The sequence below is a fragment of the Oxyura jamaicensis genome, chromosome 2, assembly GCF_011077185.1.
Source record: "Oxyura jamaicensis isolate SHBP4307 breed ruddy duck chromosome 2, BPBGC_Ojam_1.0, whole genome shotgun sequence".
NCBI classification, from domain to species: domain Eukaryota; kingdom Metazoa; phylum Chordata; class Aves; order Anseriformes; family Anatidae; genus Oxyura; species Oxyura jamaicensis.
The window spans coordinates 98,358,457-98,381,656 of record NC_048894.1 but is presented as its reverse complement, the minus strand read 5'-3'; the positions used below and the strand labels follow the sequence as shown (position 1 = coordinate 98,381,656).

The 23,200-nt window shown below is 42.1% G+C and overlaps 1 protein-coding gene across 1 annotated transcript; it reads right to left on the bottom strand.

The window, feature by feature from the left end:
* Window positions 1-4,895: 4,895 nt before the first annotated feature.
* LOC118161634 (cytochrome b5) lies at window positions 4,896-17,775 on the bottom strand. The gene is made up of 5 exons (XM_035317188.1): window positions 17,568-17,775; window positions 10,090-10,218; window positions 8,216-8,245; window positions 6,821-6,855; window positions 4,896-6,035 (listed from the first exon to the last, which is right to left on the bottom strand). The coding sequence occupies exons 1-5, from the start codon at window positions 17,712-17,714 to the stop codon at window positions 5,957-5,959; spliced, it is 420 nt and encodes a 139-aa protein (XP_035173079.1). The 5' UTR covers window positions 17,715-17,775; the 3' UTR covers window positions 4,896-5,956.
* Between the last annotated feature and the right edge of the window lie 5,425 nt (window positions 17,776-23,200).

Genomic DNA, 23,200 nt, shown 5'->3' with positions numbered 1-23,200 from the left:
AACCCTATGTGTGTGTGTTTGTTTTAAATTCAGGTTAGCAGTTGGAAGTAAGAAGGTCATCTATTTTTAAGGAGTTCATAATGAGCTCGTGCTGATTTGAAGAACGAACTGAAACGTCCCTGCTTGGATGCCCACGACAAGCCTGGAGCTGCGTTCCTGTGCCTCGTGCAACCCAGCAAGGCACGCCTACAGGAACAGTGCAGCCACACTCACACTAAACTAGGTCAGAGTTTGCTCAAGCTGTAACACTTTGTCCAAGAAGCAGGGTAAATATTCAGGTGGTTTGTCTGTTCCAGTGAGAGACAAAACAATGCTGGATTCACAGCAGAGAGAAGAGAGTAAGATGCTCTGCAGCTTAGCAGTTAGAGCTCAGAAAGAAAATCCTGGTTGGTCGTCCTTGCTTCAAAATCTATTTCCATTTTCACCAGTGACTGTTCTCTCTCTCTCACCTACTGACACTTATTTGCCAACACCAACTTAGTGTATGAAAAAGTGTAATTACTTGTGAAGTCTGATCCTGTTGATGTGTTTGTTATATGTGGTCTGAGACGCCAGCCTGCCATCGGACCTCGAGGCAGACAAGCCTTGTTTGTCAGACTTGTGTATCTACTAGATGCTGAGCTTCTCAAGCATAAGATCATACATCCCTCAGAGAAGGTGGAGTAAATTATCTTGCGTATGCAGCTAAGACTAAGAGCAGCCCACCCCCAGGTGCTGCCAAGAAGCTAGCTAGGTTTAAATCTACACATCCTAGCTTGTTTTCTAGTAATTTGTTCATCCATATCCTCAGGTCTGACAGCAGATCTCACCAAGACAAAATAATAAGAGTACATAATAAGCTGTATTACTCAAGTATTTCTGTTACTTCATTAGGGTCAAAAAGTAATTCTACAGAATCACCTAAAGATAAAAGATTTTCCTGTCCTAAACCCAGAAGCTGTGACTGCTCAAATAACAAACTCCTTTTATAATTTACCTTAGTGCTTGTACTCCTTAGACCCATGCAGAGACTGTTACTCACTGCAACCCTACCCTGAAAACAGATCCAAATACAGGTTTGGAATCCATTCAGTTTACAAATGAAAGGCCAGTTTTGCTTGCTTCCAGTTACCAGCCCACCAACCCATGGGTTTCTATGTTGTAAATTAAGCTCTTTTTTCATGTCCATCCTCAGTACCTACATAGAAATCATACCTATCATGCTCTTAAGGACATTCCTGCAAGCCCTGTTAATGTATGATGAGCGATACTAAAAGCATCAACTGGCTTCAGAAATCTGTGACAATTTAATATGACAGAATTATCCTTCCCTAGTTTCAAAATGTCATTAAGAAAAATACTCCGCTTTCTTGGCTTACCATTTTCTCCTCTAACTACCTCCTCCTAGCCCTCAAAGCAGTTTCAAAAATATATTCTATTTAAAGTCAGTTATTTACCCACAGCTAATGGACAGTAATGTCGTAACTTCAAGCAATACAAGGCCACATTTATCCAGGACCTAAGTAGGCAGAACTGCAGAGCTCCTGTGGAGCACTTACCCTGTAATGGGATCACTCATTCAGCTTTATTCAAGGACCAGAGTCTACAGAAAAATGAGAGATTTCCACAATAACTATGCTACTGGATACTGTTCATAGACACTGGGAATCCACAGGATTTCTGCAGTGTTCTACCCAGGGATACCGAAACCCTTTCCTAAGGTTTTCTTGTGCGTAACTCCTCTTGCCTGACAGTGCTACTTTTCTCTCAGTGAACAGAATCAATTGCTCTTGGCATTACATGTGATACCTTACTGCTCTCTACAACTACCTGAAAGGAAGGTGTGGGGAGATGGGGGTCGGCCTCTTCTCACAGGTGATAGGACTAGAGGAAATAGCCTCAAGCTGTGCCAGGGGAGGTTCAGGTTGGAAATTAGAAGACATTTCTTCTCAGAAAGAGCAGTAAGGTGTTGGGACGGGTTGCCCAGGGAAGTGGTGGAGTCACCATCCCTAGGGGTGTTCAAGGAAAGGTTGGACCTGGTACATAGGGACATGGTTTAGTGGGTGACATTGGTAGTTGGCTGACGGTTGGACCAGATGATCTTGAAGCTCTCTTCCAACCTTAATGATTCTATGATTCTATGAATTATACTACACAGAACAGAAATCAAAATCTATTCCTTATATATGAGACTCTACAGTGCAATCTATTCTGTTCTGAGCTCTGTTAGCAGCCAAGATCTACCAGTAGCTGCACTGTGTGTCCCTGGTTTTAGAAAGGTGCCAAAGAAAATTTCAATAATTGTTTTATGCATTCTCTGCGATGTAAGAAGATCAAGAACAAGTCTAACTACTTTTCAGAAAGAAGAGAAAATCCAGCATTAATCTTCTACCAAGATGCAATGTGCCAGTATTTCTCATCAATTCATGTGCTTGTTTGACCTCCTACTTATAAGCCAAGTCATTCACTAGGTGAAATATTTCAATACATAAGGAATTAACCATGAGAATGAATGTAATGTAACATAAGAGGAAAGTTAAAGCACGAAAGTAAAACTCAAATGTGCGATCTATCAGTTACTAGCTTCACACCAGATCTGGTCAGTCATTAGAGCTAAGGAGACAGTATAGCTTCTTCCCCCTCCTTGTTTCTTCTGTACTATTTCTGAAATCCTTTCCTAAGTTCAGCTCATTCATTCTGAGTTTCAGATGATAATTTTCACTACCAGACTTGCAGAAAACATTGCAACAGTTTTGTCAACACAACCATGAAATTCAGAAGCACGCATTTACCCTCAGCAGTCAAGCATTCAGGAAACAAAAACAATAGTGACTTCCTTTTTTCTACTTTGCCTCTGCAGAGAGACGTTCTGACTTACAGATTTGTGATCAGGCTCCATTTGCCTAGCTTTTACTCCCTGGCCAGTCCCTCTCCAGCATTCTGCAAATCCCCGACTGCAGCACAGTACTGGGTGCACGAGAAAGGCATTAGACCGCTGTGACAAAGCCGGTGAGCAAAGGAGACATTTTCTTTTCCCCATCTTAGCAGATGAAACAAGTGAACGAGCATACTGGCTTTACTCTGCACAAAGCAAGAGGAAGACCATATTGTCTCCACTGAAGGGAGCCCAGTTGCCACTCTGCACTCTTTTGAACAAGAGAGGAGAGTCAAATTAAGGTCAAAAACACAGCGCCCAAAGAAATTACTTCAGGATACAAAGGCAGTATAAATAGTGTTGTATAAGTAAGCAACATAGGAAGACATCTGGTTTAAAGCATCAACAACCAAAAACAGCTTCTCCAAACAAAAATTAGTATAAAAGGAAGTTGCCAGATCATTAGAGCAAATACTTTGGATGGGATTTGGGGACTAAGGGCTTTGTTCTGAGAATACATCAGTCTCTGCTCATTCTTTTATTTTTGCTGTCACACCACGAAAACATTGACTCTCCTTAATTCACTTGACTTTTTTTAATAGTACAGTAATTCTTTCCTCACCATACACATCTTTCTTCTTCCTCTTACATTAATAATTAAAAGCTAAAGTCTCATAAAAATTCCTGTATGACCCCTTACTGTGTTAAAAAGGAAATTTAATGTTTATTTTTAATCATTTTGCATTTAGAAACCTGCAACATTAATTTCCGCCTCTCAGGAACAGCTTACACCAGCACCCTTGGAAGGGAATACAAACAGACCAACTACAGGGAGTAAGCATCTACAGTAGCTTTTTAACATGTATCAGCCTTTAAGTATCCCCTGTTGTCTCCACTCATGGCATTTCTGGTTCACAGTGTGGAAATTCTCTGAGTGTGCCAGCTAGACCGCTTTGACTGAGCTTGAAAAGATACTCCAGGGGATTGCTTGATGTGATCCTGCCCTCAGTAAGCAGCCACTTTGATTGCATTACCCTGTCTGTTGACATGGACATAATTATCCCATTCTGAAATTCTTGCAAAATTATTTGAAAGGTTAAGCTTTTTTAATCTTTTTGTTTTTTGGCTTGCCCAGACACATAAACTTAAATGTTATTTTAAAAACTAACAGAAACTTCAGTATTTCAAACTTGGTTTACAAGTCTAAATATCAACTTGGAGTTAATACATCCTTTTTAAAGATCATCTGTAAAAAGTGGACAGAGACTAAACTTTTAGCTCAGCCACACCACGTTCAGAAGAAAAGCTAGGACAAGAACAGGACAGCGTAAGAAATTAGCGCTAGACAGAATCCCAACTACTGTCATTTATACTGCAAGTTCAATTTCGAAGGCAAAGAAAGTGATGGGGTATATTCTAGGTGTACATCTCTAAATCAAGACTGACAGAAGAGAACAAAGTTGTAAGATACTAAAGGCCTTCACCATTGAAGCTGTGCAAGATGTTTACTGCATGAACCCAAGTTTTATTAGATCCTTGGCTGCTTTAACAGTAAAAGAATTACCACTTAAGGAATCCCACAAGAATACTTAAAAGACTACCACATTGCCTTGTGCCTATGTAGGAATGTGTTGATTGTCTGAAGTCACAAAACTTCCCCCCTTCTCCCTTCTAAAATAGGTATATATTAAAAAGCTGTTGTTTACAGTGTACCATTTTTCAGTTTGGTTTGGCTTGATACAGGGCTTACACCGAACGCACCTTCCCCGCTGCTGCCAAGGGTCAGTGCTGACGTTAGAAGTCCTGGTCACTGTCAGGCAGGCAAAGCTTACAGGGCCAAACCGCTGCTAACAGTGGCTACTTGGTGCTGAGTGCTCCACTGTACGCTGTCCTAACCTCTCTGCATAACTTCCCTGCATAAGGGAAGCATCCAACTTTCACTGTCAAACAGGTTCATCTGAAGTGTCCCAATATGGAAAAGCCTCCCTTTTGAGGCCTTCAATAAAAGGCTGAAATTAAAAGTATTTGAGCCAGGCAAGAGTAAGCAATTAAACTTTTATTCATGATCATTTACAGATGCCTCAAAAAATTTGCCACAAAACGCAGACTTTCAGTTATCTTGTATTTAGCACAGAAAATGGTCATCTCTGTAGTAAAGCACCAAGGAGCACACATCAGAACAGTCGGAAACAGACTCCATGTATCAGTGTTTTCCCTTCACAATGTATGACAAAGTTGAAGATTACATACAAGTCTAAAAGTTCCAGAACAAGTTCTAGAGTCACCTGAGTGCTTGGCAGAAACAGTATTACTTAGTAGCAGTTACATTACCTGTAGTGGAATTACACGCAGCACTTATTTTCTGCCTTTTTATGTTTTGCTCAGAAGAGTTACTTTTCACAAAACTGAGACAAACATTATTGGGCTGAACACCGGGTTTCATATTTGGCCTGAATTTTCCAATGGCAGCCAAACAGAACAGTTTGCCTGAAGGAATATCTACAACAACTGTAAGAGCAGATGTCAAGAGGGAAGGAAAGAATCACCTAATTATAGTTTATCATCTCATTACATAGGGCCCAACCACTTACAGGCCCTTACATACTCACTACTCTACTCAGCTTTTTCCCCATTATGCTTATTTTAATTAGCATTTCATATTTACTTCTTAGAGTACAACATGATTTTTGAGTTAAGTGGTGTACATGGACAAATACATGTACGAAGTTTTGGTAGTAATTTAAAGCTGTAAAATTGATATGCAAAGAAAGTCCTACAGACCCCATGACAGGTTAAAAAGAAATAACCAGAATCAGGGCGTTACATACAAAACTACTTTAACAAAGAAACTAATATAGATATCAAATAATTCATTAGAGAATAAATTGTTACACAAAAAGAGATGCTGCCTTTCTATCACTTCAGTACAGCAAATAAGAAGGCAACATTAAGAAAAGTGCACAGCAGAGAAGAACTGTTCAGTTTTCTGGAAAAGTTGAATTTTTCTTCAGACACCAGGCTTTCGTCAGGAAACACTGGGTTAGGATTGCTTATATTCTCTCCCCGATCAGTCTCTTCTTACATTAGTTCTTGGTAAGGCGCTTACTCTGACATGTAGGAACGATACATCAGGGCCACGATAATTGCTGCTATTGCCGGGATCACCCAGTTGGACCATGAACTAGAAAGAAGTTTTTGAAACAGCAGTTTAAGAAGTGACAACCAACAAGTTAAAAAAGTCACTGGTTAAAGAAAGTCCTTCCCTCCCAACATACACTTCAAGGTTAGGGCAAGAGCAGGACACCTGGACTGGCCTAGTAATGCTCTAGCCGAATAAAAAAAGCTCGTCCTGTTCAGACTTTGCACTAGAGTTTACAAGTTTGTTTACTAGAAGAGTTAAGACTCTAGACATGCTTCAAGTTATGGCATGCTGCCCAGAATATCATTCATTCAAAAGCCATGTAAGACATAACACATGACACTTTTAAGTACCCAAGCTCCCCACTCAAAGGAGTATGGAATGGTCCTCTGAGGTTTCAGCAAGGATATAACTTTACAAAGTTATTCAGGCAATTTTGAACATACTCTCCACATCACCCCATTCTGACAGATTTTTCCTTTAATTGTAGCAAATTTTAAAAGTGAGTGAATCCATGTCAGAAGTAGTCAGCAGTGGAACCAAGTGTCTTCTATTTATCTGCTAGCCTTCAGAAATGAAGGCTTGTACAGCATAAACAATTTGATAGAGACTGACACACATCAATGTGGGCAAAAAATCTAGATATTACTTTAACATGCTTGTAAAATGGTACATAGATACCAAACTGGACTTTACACAGAACAGAAATGTTCGTGCTGCATCCTTTGACATCTATGCTTCCTGTAGATAGATGCTATTCAACTTTCTGAGCTTCAGAAACATTATAATGGGGAGCTTTGGGTTTGATACCAGATGTCATACTGTACCTGGAATTAGACTGCACAGTGGTTATAAGAGGTTCCTGGAAAGCAAAACAAAAAGATATTTACAGAAGGCAAACATCCTTCTCCATATTTAATTGCCCCTCAATCTCTCAAAAATTATTAAGGGGAACTAATTTTGAAAACAACTCAGTGCATTGCCTTTGGAAAACATTTTATTGGATTTGCTGTAACAGAACTGTTGTATTATAAGCCAGAAAGCAGCAGTTTCTGCAGTCAACACTGCATCGAAATTGATTTCAAAAAACAAAAAAGCTCACTGCAAGTTTTCCATTAAGTTAACATCAACCTCAGGTTACATTTTGAAAAGTTGTAGTTGCCTAAAAGACAAAGATCCAATGCTTGTCTAAAATCTAATTGAAGAGACTCCAAATAAATACAAGAGAATTTCTTACACAGAAGCAAGGTGATGATTTACATCCACACAAGGCTTATTAAACTCAGCTTGTTAGTGCGGTGTTTCAGATTGCTTAAGAACTGCTGTCAAATTATTACAGCTTTTGATAACGACTTGTATTTCTCGTTCAGTTTCCATAGAAAAAGAACCAAAAGAACAAGACCAAATCCTAGTTGGGTATTTATGCAGTTTGTAAGAGGACTTAATCATTTGAGTATTACTAACTGCACATGGCCCTAATTGCATTTAAAACATCCAAGCATTAAAAAAGTACTTTAATAGTACAAGATCCATCACTGAAAAATGAACTGACTGAGCTATAAATATTCTGATACCGAGGCAAAGAGTGAAAGAGATCCTTCACAGGGATCCTGTGCAGGTTTAAACAGGCTTCTTTTTCAAAAGCACAAATTATGATAGGCTGATGCACAACAAATGGTATTTTAAAATAATACAGCTCAGTAACTACATCCATATTGTTTTTGTGAACACCTCCATGAAGAACTAACTCCAAAGCCAAACCATGTGGAGCAGCTCATGCCCACACCATCAAGGCTAGCACCTTCTACAACAGACTTGCCACATTCAGGGCCAGGGAATGGTTCCCCCCCAACACTAAGACAGTGGGAAGAATGCAAGCCAAAATACCAAAATATTATTAAAATATTAAATTCACCAAAAATATGTTTTTCTAACATTATGACACAGGAAAGTATGCACTGATAGTACTTTAAACTGTGCAAAGATTAAAAATACAAGCACAAGGCCTCCTGAACACTCCTTCCCCAGCAAAGTGTCCTGTCTTTCCAGAAAGAAGCTGGAGAACACACATTAGTGCAGATAACCATGACCTCCATGGTTATGATCTGAAACATTACACTTAAATAACCTTAGTTTTGCATCTGAGTATATCGTTTACTCACAGACACACCATCTACAATGCCCAGAAGAAATTATGTGACATTCCAAGAAACAACACTTACTGTTGGTTTCTGAAGCTTTGCTCTATCATCCTGCATGAAAATAAGAAAAAAAAATAAACACCTAAAACATGAAAAAGTCACAAAGAATCATCCAATTCAGTTCACAATTCTGTTAATGTGTACCTATTTTCCCCAGGAAACAGACTTGCAAAAGAGGTATCAGTAGATGTTGTTGAGCTACGATAAACACCACCACCTCCTTGATAATACTTCCCAAGATACAATAAAGAAGTGAAACTTGAGTCTTAATTTTTTTTTGTGCATGTGTTTGTGCATTTCTTTTGTCTCTTGACAGTACATGTCTCCTTAGCTTACACATGGATTACAGTAGTACTAGCTTACTTCTACCTAGATAATTTTGCTTGATAAATATGAGTAGACTAACTAGCTTTGGTCTAACATCCAATACAAATGGCTTAAATTCTATGGATGTCTCAGAAACCCATGAAGCTTTACTTGGGATAATCACATTCATTTCAAAAGAAACAGTGTATCTTCTTCACGGTGTTTTATTTATCACAACTATCAAACTGTGTGTTTCATATTCAATGAAAATGGGTATTTATCAAACATGGATGAACTGGACTGGTGGCAGGTAATGAACAATTTTACTGTTATCAGCTGCCGCATGAAATAAATGACAAGTCTGTGGCATTACAAATATGCACCAGACCTGAATTACTTTGTACTAGGAGAGGCAACACTAGCAATATTCATCAGGAAAGGACCTAGGACAGGAAAAGGATCAGGACTCTTACTGTTAAATGTAATTCTCAAAACAGCAATATTCACCTCAAATGAGAGACAGAACAGACGAGACAGACAGCTGAGGACAAGAGAAGAGGCAGGGATGGCAGGTAGTTTCTGCACACTAGCTGCCTGGGTCTTCCAAAAAGTGGATTTCATCTACCACCATGCAGGAGAGCTTAGAAGAGGCATACCTGAAGGCAGCCATAGCCACTACAGCAGCTCTGTACCTACAAATATATCCCACGAAGACTGAGGCAGCAAACAGGTGCTTGGTAAAAGTACAGGAGATATGGAGATTACAGAAAAAAAAAGGAAGTGACAGATGGAAATGTCAGTGACAGTGGGAACAGATAGTAAGCCTGGCAACAAGTTGGTAATACAGCACAAAAATGAAGGGAGCCAAAGAAAGCGAAGATACGCAAAGCATCAAACTAGATTATGTTTGCATCCTTCCATCTGTACACCAGGAAGCACTTCTTTACTGTGGGGGGTGACAGAGCACTTGCACAGCCTGCCCACTCTCCTCGGAGACCTCCAAAGGCTGCCCAGACATGGCCCTGGGCAGCCTGCTCTGGGTGTCCCTGCTGGGGCAGGGGGTTGGAGTAGGTGAGCTCAAGATGATCCCTTCTAACATTATCATTCTACAGTTCTACAGCAGCAATCTTCCAAATATACACACGAAGATCCAGATTGTACTTGTAGATCAAAATGGAAGCCTGGCACATGTGTACAATGACGAAAGCTTGAAAGTTGCTGAGTAATCACTTTACATGTTGACTTAAGAGGTCTAGACATTCCAACATACCACCTCCAAGGATTATGGAGTCTTACTATAAAGATCACAGGGTACAACAGGAACAGCACAATTCCACATTCAGTTTATTCAAGAACTAATCTCTAAAGTATTCCAAAGAAGCAGAAAGTTTTAGACATGACTATGCTCACATTATACTAGTCAAATCACTTTGCACTGGTGCAACTGTCTCCAGAACAAGTTATCCACAAACATCTGCAGATGTTTGCAGCAAACAGCATTTCTCTTTATTTTGAGGAAAACTGTCAGAGAAATAACTAGACACAAAGACACTAGTAGACAGAACGTACTGGTACACTTGCAGACTCACCGGATGTAGCTCCCCAACAATAAATGATTCTGACAGTGTCCTTGCATCTGTGGAGTGGCCAACATCTTCAAAGTTCTCAGTAGCATCTCCCCCAGCTTGCTCCCTCAGGACCTCTTCACCACCTGGGTGCTGCAATTTTAAATTAATGTGATGTTGTTATTAAAAACCATTCCACATTCTGAAAATGGAAGTTCATTTCCATGTTTCTAAAGAAGTCCTTGCAAAAAAAAAGAGTCACTAGACTTGTTAAAGCAAATGTAAGCCTTGCTAAATAACTAGAGAGCTTTGTGCAATCTCAGAAGCCAAAACCAAAGAATCTAGGTCTCTACTCCAGTGACAGATCCGTAACAGGCACTACCCCAGCAGCTAAGGATGGATTTAAAACATTACTGGTATCAGTGTTTTAGCAGCCAAACTGTTATCTAAAGTTACACAGCGCTCATATTTCAACAGGAAACATTTTTACCCGAACAGTGCTTTATACAGCAGAAGGATAAAAGCCAAAAGGTGTAAGTTGCAGAAAGGAACATTCCAGGTAGGTGTAACAAAATAGATATTCGCAACAAAGGTAATCAAACAGTTGAACAAGTTGTGCATGTTCCCTGGCTAATATCCATCCTTTCAGCCTGCCTAGCCAAGGCCCTGAAGAACCTGACCTAGTTAATCATAGCTCAGGCTTGGGGCAGGACCAGATAACCTCCAGGAATCCTTTCCAAAAGAAACTGTGTGATTATCTAGTAAGCCAGCTACTTTGGAGCTGCTTAAGCACCACTGAAAATTCATGCAAGGCACTATAATAGCCAATTTGTTTTAGCAGACCACAGAATCCCCAAACCACACTGCTGGTAAAACCACTGAGATGGAGAGAAATCACTCTGCCGTACCTCTTAATGCCTCAACCCACCACCATTCCCTTAACCAAATACCTGCTATCCATGGACTTTTATTCTTCCCCAGGGTACACTTTTGGGATTGCAAGCAGTTCCACAGTTCTAGCTATTAAATAACCCCATATATATAGCAAGTTGCAGTGTATATTCTAGTTACTTGAGGTTGAGAAAACTCACTGCAGTTACCCTGTTGTTAGGTAAGTAATGTGCCAAAAAATTCACCACTCAACTTGTATGTGGAAAACTATGAAGCTATTATATACAAACAGGAGATGTTAGATGAGTAATTTGAGACTGTTTAAGTACTGCCTTGGATTCAGGCAACCGTATAATAAATACTAACGCCTCACAAGGGACATGGAAAATTAAGTCTCCAAAGCCTTATTTCATTTTTAACACTCCTGACTGCGGAATCTAAAGAGATTAAAATAGGCAAAACTTCTGTTATTTAGAGTCATGCCTAGTGTACAACTGAACAGAGAAGCCACATTTACTAAGGAGAGGAAAGAAATGACTTAAACATTTCTACTAGTCCAAGTAACTAGTTCAAGTTACCATTTAATTCAGAACCTCCTTCAGAAACTCCTAATAATCCTTTTCTTCTAAGGGGGAAAAAAAGTAAGATTTGTTCATACAGATCAGGAAGACAGTATGACTACCAGTTTCCAGCTTTGCCGGAACTCCAAAACTTGAGTTAATCTTTGCAAAGGCACAAGTTTATTTTTAAAGATTGAGAAAGTTCCTTAAAAAAAAAAAAAAAAAAAAAAAAAAGGCCAAAACATCACAGCTAGAAGTGCAAGGGATGCCTACCATGACTAAGCAAAAGCAAGATTAAGCAATCGATACAAAGATTAGGCATAGTAGCTGAGCCAAAAAAAAAAGTTAAGAGTGCATGTAAAGATTATGCAAACAGGCCTGCAAATACGGCACGCTCATCAAATCCTGCCCTTGAATCCATTCTGATAAGCATTAGGGAATGGACTAGACAAAAGTTGAGAGATCATTAGAGTTCAATGCCTTGAAATCCAGAGTACACTTAAGAAGCTGAACTTGGATCTAACAGGCTCTCCCAGATACTGTCATAACTAAGTCTTCACAAAATTCACTTCATGGTTTTTATACCATGCTAAAGTACTGTGCTCCCCCAAATAAACCCTTCTCAGAGGAATGAGTAATGCTGCGTAAACTGTGAAATGCCACATTAAAAGTATTATGAAATATATGTAAAATCTTGAGCAGAAGGCAAAACTCCTTGGAAAAAAACATCCTTATCTAATAAGACATCAACAACCAGCAAAAGGAACAAATGTGAGACTACCCGTAAAGCATTAACAGCACATACGTTCACATTCGTGTGTTGTGATGAACCCGAGCTGTACTTCCACAAGTCGATACAACATCATTTACTGCAGCAAGCTGTCAGACAAGAGGATCCCTAGCAATACAACTGCATCTACGTTAAAGGCATTTCATTGGGTATTTTAACAGGCTACCACCTGCAGGCTGCTCACCACAGCATGGCCTTCCACTGTGTTCCCAAATCCTTCCCATGAGCTGCTACAAAGCAACCAAGTAACTACAGGAGCAGCCCCACTTAGGCACTCCAGCTTTTCTCTGAAGGCTTTGTTTTCAGTCTGACCAGCAGCTGATCCCTCCAACGTCACGGTTTTGCAAGAGAGCATCACCACAGAGGAAGTATGGCCATGACCAGCTCATCACATGTCAGCTGAAGGGGTAAAACTCGCCCTGACCTCTGCCACCATAGCCGGATAGATGTTTTTTCCCCTTGCATCAGCGAGACTATGGCAAAGATACATGCACAGTGTTTCCAACTTAAGGCAACTAGCAGAAGATAGTCCTAATAACCTACCAGACATACTTAGAAGTACTTTGAAACTTCACACATTTATTTTTGACAACATCTGCTTTAAAATGCAAACTTACAACCTCTGTGCAAATGAGCAGAACGCAAAACATGCAATTAGTGAAAAGACTTGGCCTTCCCCAGTGAAAGGGAGTAACTGAAAAGCCTTACAAATGCCAAGAAATTACTTTTGTATCAAAAGCTTGGCATTTTTTGTGGTTCAATGAGTCTCCCAAAGTTTGTCTACACAAGGCCTTTGTTCACACGTGGTATGACAAAGGTTGCTATCAGAATTTCCATTTTCATAAAAAGTCTCTTGCTAGCCTCTGAACTGGAAGGCTACACTGTACCAATAATGACTCCTGAACTGAAATCCTGTGACATAAGTAACAAGTACTTTTGCAGGTAAAATTGTGGTTCAAGGGAAATGAAAAAGCTTTTGCTAGCCTAGTTCATTCCTAGGACAGTCCCAATGCAGCGTATTTAAGTTACGCGTGGAACAGAAGTCTGTACAAAGCCAGCAAAAGTACCTAGCATGGGCTAATTCCTAACAGCAGCACGTTAAGAAGATTTAGATGAAGCAACTTAGCAGTTAAATTCACTGTTATCATCTGGGTCAAGAGTCTAATTACTTCATCCTGAACACCTATCAGATCTCCCTCTTGGTACAGTCATGCAACTTTCTCAGTGTCATAGTTCAAGACTATTAAAGTATAACCACCTGAATTCACAACTCAGCACCCATTCTTCCCCCCCAAACTGGGGGAATCAAGTCTTGGGTCCAATTCAAGTCCCAGGGGAGATAACTGAAGGCCTCCACCAGTGGCAGCCTTAGGAATTCAAGTTTTGCCTACACTACTAGAAGTAGAAAAGAGTAGAGACACAACTAGAGGTGCCACGCAAATTTTACCTTTATTGTGTAAAAAAAGACTAACACTTGTTTGCTTTAAGGACACTTTCATGTAGTCCTCCAAATTATTTCTATAAGCTATTCAAGTTACAGGATAGAAATTCTGCACTTACAAAATTTAAGGAGCACAGGAGAGTACTTCTCTTTACAAGTCTGCAGTTTTGGAAACCATCATTAGGCTTTTAAATGAAGTGCAAAAGAAATACCCAACAGTTGAGTGCCCGTTTTCTCGACTTAAAAAACAATTACAGCTTGCAGTGTGTGTTTTGCAAAGAACACTTAGAATTGCTATTTTTCAAAGCATTTTCAAGTCCTCCTGCAAGTTTCACCACAGCTTTAGGAAGTGATAGCACCAGTTTTTATCTTTAGACTGCACGGTTCTTCAGTAAAAACTCACACAGTATTTTGGCAGACTTAAGAATGTGCCACTATTGGCACCCTTTGATGTAAATTACTCATTAACTTCTACTACTCCTCCACAGTATCACATGAATGTAATTCATCTCCACCATGTGGAGAGACCATTTTTTACTGTGACGCAGTAAAACAGTGTTAGTTTTTCTGCACTTTATTCGATCAGCATTCCCAAAGACATTTTGTGAGAGCTGTCCATTCTGTTTAGAAGCAGTGCTATAAGAGCACAAGCTTACAGATTACAAAAAGAATACATTGTCCATTCATATTCTCACTATATAAACGGTACATCCAAAGCAAGCTTTGTGACCACCGAAAGGACTGCATTAGATGAATATTAAATATGTATCTAGTTTGCTTCCAGAACACGGTATTTCTCTGAGGTTGAGGTGTTGTTGCTCTTGTTGGTTTCTCTGCCACTCTTTAGGAATTCAATTAAGATCCCAGCAAAGCACAACAGGAAGCAGAGATCAGTGCACTGATCATTTCATTCCAGTTTTAAATAGGCCCAACTACTCATTTAGCTCCTGAGATCAATGTCAAAGCCTGAACAGTGGAATTGCTTTATTAAACTACAAAAAAATGCTATCAAGCAATACCACTATACTTACTCCATTACTTGACATTTCTTATTACACACGTATGGAATTATCTCCAATACAGACAGATTTGGCCATAAGATCCCACTGTCAGTATGCATTCACTTCTAATAGCTGTTTTTCCTTAAAGGACGTAGGACCTGAAACTATGAAAAGGTTTCTAAAGTTTTCTGTAATACAGGTCCAATGGCTTTTGAATGAAAAAGATGATATACGAGTCGCCAGACCCAAGAATACTCTTTCATGTCAAGATCATTCAGATAGCGCACCCTAAAAGCTGAAGTCTCTGGATTTCCTCTCTTAGGGGATAAACATAGATAATCGAAGAATATGCAGAGATAAACAGTCACATTATAGTTTGAGAAGTCCTACATTTGGAGATAAAAAAAAAAAAAAAAAAAACAGTTGCTGGAGTCTTCATCTTCAGCAATCTCTAAGATAAGGTGCCAAAGTACATAATCCTTTTCTTCTCCAGCACTTCATCCTGATTTCAACGGATCTTTTTTAAGCATTGGCCTTAGGAAACCAAGCCTGGTTTCCTAAGTGGCCACCTGTGTGATGCCTCCACACAGCCTTACCACTCCCAGCGCGCATACAATGCCCCCAGTCCACTTACTAATTTCAATGAAGTGTTGACAAAGGCTGACAGTTCTCCCCCACACCCAAAAAAAGAGTTCCACTAAACATCTGTGAGCTTTATGCAGAGACAGCAGCTGTGCAGGGTAAATGCAGCCTTTAAGTACTGTAACGAAGTGAAAGGCAACAGCATACATTCTCTTATGACGCAAGAAAACATCCAGCGTTATCCGTAACAGTGAGGCAGTGTAAAGTTTTCAAGTTCCTAAGCCGAAAGAAAATAATTCCAAAGGTTAATGCAATAGTTGGAGAGATTTTTTGTTGAATTAAGAAATGGAACTGGTGAAGTCAGCTTCTTTTCCCAGTTCTTCACTCCCCAGTAAACTGATAGACTTCGATATTTCCTAGTAGGGAAGAGGATTGAAGCGATGCTTTAATAGTGCTCTCTCTGAAAGACTATTAGACTTATTTTAATAGCCTCTAACTAAGTCTTGAAATATTTTCAGCTTTTCTACTTCCTGCAAGGAAAACCAATAGGTAAAGCTGAATTTCACTAGTAATGCTATAGAAATTGCTCGTATAATCCCTGTTTCACTGAGAAGTGTTTATCACAGTCCAGAATGCACCAGCAAGTGGCTTGCTTCAATTTCTCCTTTTCTGTCATGTGTAAATCCCTCCAAGTGCCTGACAGACCAAAATGAATTTGTACATCACTTTGTAAGTTAACCACCTATCAAAAGCATTCAAAAAAGGCAAAAAACAAAGTACCCTATGAAATGTTTTAATCCAAGGGTTCCACCCACAAAAAATCATTGATACAATGAACACTAGGATATTCAAGAATTTTTGTCAGGAGTGCAGCTGCACTTAGATAGCCATTTTCAACAAAGCAATCTGATCTCACTCTTTTATTATCTCAGCATATCAACCAGGAAGTTCAGCTCCAAAGGTGGCTGTATCACAGCAAAAACTGTTTAGTGTGAGGCTAAAGCCTGAGCCAGTGTACCACACTGCATCCTACAGCTGTCCAAGAAAAAAACTACTTAACTGCTTTCAAACTGAACTCTTTTGGTTTGAAACTCAATTTGCCAAGTTCTCCTGAGGGCTGAAATCAAGCCTTTCTTGCAAAATTTGAAACTAATACTTATCAATTTCATCACGTGTTCTGAATGTAGGGGCTGTCTGCTTGACTGTGCAGCTACTTAAATCATAAGCTCATTAGTTCTTGCATTGTTTTGTCAAACACTTTTCTGTGTTGTTTCTCTTTTAAATCTGTAAGACCTCACAGAAAGGTGTACCAACCAAAATGGACCCAGTCTCCAAGAACAGCGCTCAGTTTCTGAGGCTCCATGAAAAACTGTTCTTCCCCAAGGCTTCTAGAGTTAAATTAGCCTTGCCTGTGTAACTAAACATTTCCATACCTAAATAATGAACGAGACCAGGGCTATGGCTAGATGAAAACCAATTCAGAAAGAATCTGTAGATCTGGCTCACAACCCAACTGCACTGGCACACAGCTTAAGCATTGTCAAACTCTTATTTGCAGAATACTCCACTTTAAAGCTCAAGTGTTTACAAACACGAAGACCAAGACAGGGCTACACGACAGCAGAGGCTGACATACTGCCATGTCACTATAAGTTAGTAATGCAAAACTGCAGGAACTCTTTTAAATCGGGTGCTAGATCTTCGCAGAGTGTGAAGACGGGAGCTGAGAGAGGAGCCTAAAAGCGTGAAAACATCACGGATAAATCCTAGCTACACTTAATTGTGTAATCAGTTTAATCAGTAGTTACATTTCTAAGCGTACACAAAAGAACATTTCAGTTGTTTCGGTCCAGTAACTACGGCGCTTCTCCTTTAACCCTGACCACCAATGATTATCCGACCTGGCCACCATCAGGCGAGCTGGAACGCCAATTGTTAACGAGGAACGACAAAACCAGAGGGACCCAACTGTACCTCAGGAAGCTGGCACTCGTGCGGCTGGGCTCTGCCGTGCCACACGCCCGGGACTGCGTACGGGGGAGGAACAAGAGCACGAAACTTTGGGGAGACTGGGGGGAAGACAGCGAGAAAAGAGGAGGAGGAGGAAAAGGGAGGCAGCAGCCGCGCTAACGGACGGCTCCCGTCACCCCAACGGTCACCCCACCGGACGGTTCCCGGTCACCCCAACGGTCGCTCCCCGCCGGCCGTTTAACGGTCGCCGTTTAACTGTCGCCCACCTCGTCGAGGAACTTGGTGACGTCGTAGATGCGGTGGTGCAGGATGATCCAGGTGCTCTGGCTGGTGTTGTGCTGCTGCACCTCCTCCAGCCGGTAGTAGCGGCCCCGCCACGCCTCGCTGCCGCCAGCCTCCCCCGAACCCCCCATGGCCGGCCGCTGCTGCCCAGCTTCGGCGCCGCGCACAGGGCCCCCGGGGCCTCCCGCTGCACGCCTAGAGCCCGGCCGCCGGGCCTCCCACCGCCCCGCCCGGCCGGCCCACTCATTGGCGAAGAGGCACGCCTATCAAGCAAGGCAGTGGGATACCGCTCGGGGATTGGCGAGTGCGGCGAGAAGGGGCGGGGCTTAGCTAGGCGGTGGCGGGGGGGTCCCAGGCTCCTCCTACCGCAGCCCCAGGAGCGGCCGGCGCCCTCCCCTCCGCACCTCGTGACTCGGTCACGTGCGTCGCAACGGCGGGCGGTGGCGGTTGGCGCCGCCCGTCCCGTCCCGGCTCCTCACACGCCCCACTTCAGGCAGCTCCCGGCGCCATCTTTCCTCCGGGCGCTCTTCCCCGCACAGCGGCGCCGCGCTGTGGCGCTGAGGGAGAGCGGCGTGGTGTGGTGTGGTGGTACTGCTCAGGTGGGCTGCTGGGCTCCGCCACAGCCGCTGTCACTACCCCTCCTCAAAGGGAAGGGGGGAGAAAATATGATGGGACAGTGCTCAAGGGTTGAGATAAGGACGGGGAGATGGCTCATCAGTTACCATGACAGGCAAAACAGACGCAGCGTAGGGAGATTAAATATGTTGCCTATTACAAGCTAGAGAAGCGCAAAACAGGAAAATTATAAAAACTCCTTCCAACCATCCACTCTTCCACCTCCTCCCTCTGAGTGACACAGGAACAGGGAATGGGGGTTGTGGTCAGTCTATAGCACTTTGTCTCTCAGCTGCTCCTTCATGGTCCCTCCCACGGGATGCTGTCCTTCCTGAAGTGAGCCTTCGAGGCCTGCCCACAGGCAGCAGCTCTTGAACTGCTCCCACACGGCTCCGTACCACGGGGTACATCCATCCCCTGGGAGCAAACTGCTCCAGCACGGGTCCCCCATGGGTGGCAGCTCCCCCCAGACCCCTGCTCCTGCGTGGGCTCCTGTCCACGGGCTCCAGCTCCGGGCCGGGGCCTGCTCCTGCGGGGGCTCTCCATGGGCTGCAGCCTCCTCCAGGCCACATCCACCTGCTCCACTGGGGGCTCCTCCACGGGCTGCAGCGTGGAGATCTGCTCCCTGTGGGACCCATGGGCTGCAGGGGGACAGCCTGCTCCACCAGGGGCCTCTCCACAGGCCGCAGGGGAACTGCTGGAGCACCTCCTCCCTTCCTTCTTCACTGGCTTTCAAGTCTGCCGGGTTGTTTCTCTCACATTTTCTCACTCATCTCTCCCAGCTTCTGTTGTGCAGCAGGTTTTTTTTTGTTTGTTTGTTTTCCCATTTCTTAAACCTGCTCTCACAGAGGCACAAACATTGCTTATTGGCTCGGCTCTGGCCAGCGTTGGGTCCCATTTGGAGTCAGCTGAAACCGGCCCTTATCTAACATGGGGCAGCTTCTGGATTCTTCTCACTGAAGTCAACCCTGCAGCTTCTCGCTACGAAAACCTTGCCACATAAACCCACTAGAAGCAGCAGGGCTGCCTGGGGAGCCTGGCCTGGCCCACAGCTGCACGTGCTTCCTCATGGTGCTGCTCAATGCCTGCCAGCCCCCTCCTGCAGTGCTGAAGGCAGAGAGCAGTTCCTTCACCTCATAACAACTCTATTCAACGCTCTTTAGCATGTCTCTCCCTGTTTCCCTTCAGTTTTATTTAAGCTAAAACCTCAGCCTCTTTGCTGTGGTCGCAAATGTTTTTGGTGACTTTGCTTTCTTTTCGGCCCAGGGCAGCTCCCCTCACTGTGTTACCACCACTGAGGAAAGTCTTCAGCAACTTCAGGTCAGCAATACCCCAATTTACACACTCCAGTATGAAATGAATACAGACTGCTTTTTTTTTTTTTTTTTAAATAGGTATTTGTTTCCAGTGTAACTTAAGTGACATAAATTTTACAGAATGTGACCTCAAGATCCATTGCTGATGCTTAGCTAGTGGATTTGCACTTCCGCTGGTGGTTATTTGCGTGCAGCACAACGTCATACTTCCTTGCTGAATACCATACCGATTTTCAGGTCCTGTCTCCAGTTTATTACAGTGAACCAAATGGAAAGAGTAACTGCAGTTCTCCACAGCTTTGTGCCATTTTCAGCTTTAATAAGGAGGCTCTTTATTCCAGGTCAATAATGAAAATAATAAATACTGCTTACAAATCCTATGATTTGTCCTTTTATATTGAATTTAAAAAAGTGATAACCATTTATCTGACTGAAGTTCATCTTAGCATGATCTCAGTGTTGGTTTCAACATCATGTGATATGATTATCATTAACTAGAGTTGTAATTTCTCCTTCACACCTAAGACCTGCTACTTGAAAAGAAGGCCGTTGCGTTTATTTGATATGATTTCTTTTTAGTACATCTGTATTAAGTGCTACTTCTCTCCCACTTTTACCTCTCCGCTGAAGAGACAAACCATTTATCAGCTCTCTGTCCCATTAGCTTTTATGATCACTGGGAAGGCTGAACTTACGCTGAATACACTGAGTCCTTCCCACAGGGGAGTTGTCCTCTAACAGCAAGCAAATCACTGGAGCACTGCAGCATGTGTTTTTACAACATCTTTGCCACAAAAATCCCTAGATGGCCATTTAGAATTCTTTTAAGCATTAATCAAAGTTGAGGACCCAGCCTTTCTTTTTTATGTTTGCAATCTGAAGATTTTTTTTTTTTTTCCGTATTCGTTTGAAAGGGTCCTTTGCCTTAAGCTACAGCTTTTGGAATTATCCGATGAAGTGACCCATAGAATATTCATAGAACCATAGAATATTCTGAGTTGGAAGGGACCCACAGGGATCACCGAGTCCAACTCCTGGCTTCACACAGAACCATCCAAAAACCAGCCTGTGTGTCTGAGAGCACTGTCCAAGTGCTTCTTGAACTCTGTCAGGCTCAGTGCCATGATCACGTCCCTGGGGAGCCTGTCCCAGTGCCCGACCACCCTCTGGGTGCAGAACCTTTCCTTAGCCCCCACCCTGACCCTCCCCTGTCCCAGCCCCATGCCGTTCCCTCGGGTCCTGTCGCTGTCCCCAGAGAGCAGAGCTCAGCGCCTGCCCCTCCGCTCCCCTCATGAGGGAGCTGCAGGCCGCCATGAGGCCTCCCCTCGGCCTACTCTGCTCAGGGCTGAGCAATGCAAGGGGACCTCAGCTGCTCCTCACGTCTTGCCTTCCAGACACTTCGCCATCTTTGTAGCCCTCCTTTGGACACTCCACATTAGTTTTATGTCCTTCTCATACTGTGGCACCCAAACTGCACACAGTACAAACACAGTACTGGAGGTGAGGCCACACCAGCTCAGAGCAGAGCAGGACAATCCCTTCCCCTGACTGGCTAGCAATGCTGTGCTTGGCGCACCCCAGGGAACGTCTGGCCATTTTGGCTGCCAGGGCACACTGCTGGCTCATATTCAACTCGCTATTGAACAGAAGCCCCAGATCGCTTTCCACAGAAAGAGATCTCTCCAGCTTCTCATCCCCATTTAAAAAGTATAGTTTACATGATCGAATGAAGAAACTTGAAAAACATTTTTCTTTAAGGGGAAAGAAAATCTTTAAAATTACGGTCACAAAGCACTAATATTTTGATTTTTCTAGAGTATGACTGAGATAAAGCTCTTTAATGTGTAACTCTAAACAATGCAAAGCAAGATCAGAAAAGCAAAGTTATCTTTGATATAGTTCCTCAAAAACCTTTCAGGTCATCATTTTTAGTCATGATTTACAAAATTGCTTTTCAGGTGAGTACCTGGTGACTTCCTAAAATTTGGGCAACACAATTGCTTTATACTTATTGCTATCTTCACTGCTCTGGTAAGTCCATTTCCAAAAAGGGTTTTCAGGTTTGGAAGTTGGTGGGAGATCTATTAAAACATCTGCTTTTGGTGTGCATTGCTTGTGCTGGCTTTGGATAACAACCAGATTTTCACTGTGCCTGTTTTTCTTTGCATCGCTTTGCTTGAGAATGCTGCTATAGTAAAGGGGTATATTTTCTTTGACTAATGAAATGTTAGTTGTTATTTTTTGACATGAATATTCTAGTTCCTTTACACTGAGCCTGGCCTTTTCCACAATACTTGGGCTTGTGCAGCAGGCATGCAACAACCAGGTAACAGCTGTAACTTCGTGTTACTCCCACTGACATGAAATTTGTTAGTGCTGCTGCATCCCCCTCACAAGGTGTGGCCCACCAAAGGTGTTTGAAAGAACAAATCTATGGCAAGGAGGAAATTCCTGTCTCTGCTCAGTGTATAATCCTGAAATAGTCATTGCTCAGTTAAGGTGGTGTTAATCATTACGGAATGATAACAGTTTGCAATATTTTGTCCCTTAGTCTGCTTGCAGGAGAAATAGCAAGAAGGACTAAAAGGATCACGTTCTGGTTCTTCTGGTTCTCCTTTTCGGTGCTTTTAAGAAAATCCCCAAAATTACAGATTTGCAGCATGTCTTTTCAGTGGCATGGCAATCAACATACATGCACTCTATTTTATAATTTCTCTTAAAATATCCAGTCACATGCATTTCAAGATAGTGACTGTAGCTGAGCCCAAAACTGCCTCATACTCTTGCACAAATAATGTAGTCAATAATTTCTATTACAATGTAAAGCTTAAGATGTGAGAGACAGCTCTGTTAGAACCACCATCTGTCTAACCACATTCCACTCCAAATACCAGGTGTGTTGTCTTGATCTTTTGATAAATGCCAGAGTGTAACTAAAATTCTGACCAAGACAAAATGCTGTTCTGCATACATTTCTCCTTTGAGAGCAGGAGTAGGAAAACGGGTTGTCTGTGATGATAATTAACCATGTAATGTGATTCTGGATTAGTACAGATTTCAGTATGATGTAAGGAGGTAATGCGTTTTACATAGACAAGAACATGTTGTTCACCTGACACTTGAGAAGAGAGGTGGTTTTAAGCAGAAAGTACACAAATTTCTTGTAACACCAAGAAGGGGGCCTGGTGTGGGAAGAAAGAAAAGATTTTCGGTGTGGATCCCTGTTTCCATGGTTTTCATTCTCTCTGCTAGACTGGCCACTGTCTTTCTATGGCTTGAGGAGGAGATCTCTGTTGAGCTCCTAACAATTAAAATCTCTTGTCGGGCAGGAGGGGATGAGTGTCACAGGGTTCCTCAGCTCTTGGATCCCAGATAAATCCCAGCCCAAACATAGACTCAGAAGAAGATGGAAAGGATGCTTTCATCCTTGTCTTTACTCTGAATATTTTGGCTGTTAATATATATATATTTAAAATATAATACATTGCTAATAACAAAAACTGATTGTCTGTTTCAGTTAACCAAATTATCTTATATTGCCTACCTAATCTTAATCAGAAGATAACTGATTATTGGTTTACCGGATATCATATAAAGTTCTTTAAATAAATATTTGCCTTATGAGAATGAATTACAGTTTTTATTTCAAGACCCAGGTGCTGTTTTGGGGAAATCAATGATATAAC

What these genes read in the sequence shown, in the direction of transcription:
- LOC118161634 (XM_035317188.1), bottom strand. Translation starts at nt 17,714, where the DNA reads ATGGGGGGTTCGGGGGAGGCTGGCGGCAGCGAGGCGTGGCGGGGCCGC. An exon ending in TTGTTGGGGAGCTACATCCG is followed by an intron (nt 8,246 to 10,089) that starts GTGAGTCTGCAA and finishes ATTTTCATGCAG; the next exon opens with GATGATAGAGCAAAGCTTCA. An exon ending in ACTGTGCAGTCTAATTCCAG is followed by an intron (nt 6,036 to 6,820) that starts GTACAGTATGAC and finishes ACTTCTTTCTAG; the next exon opens with TTCATGGTCCAACTGGGTGA.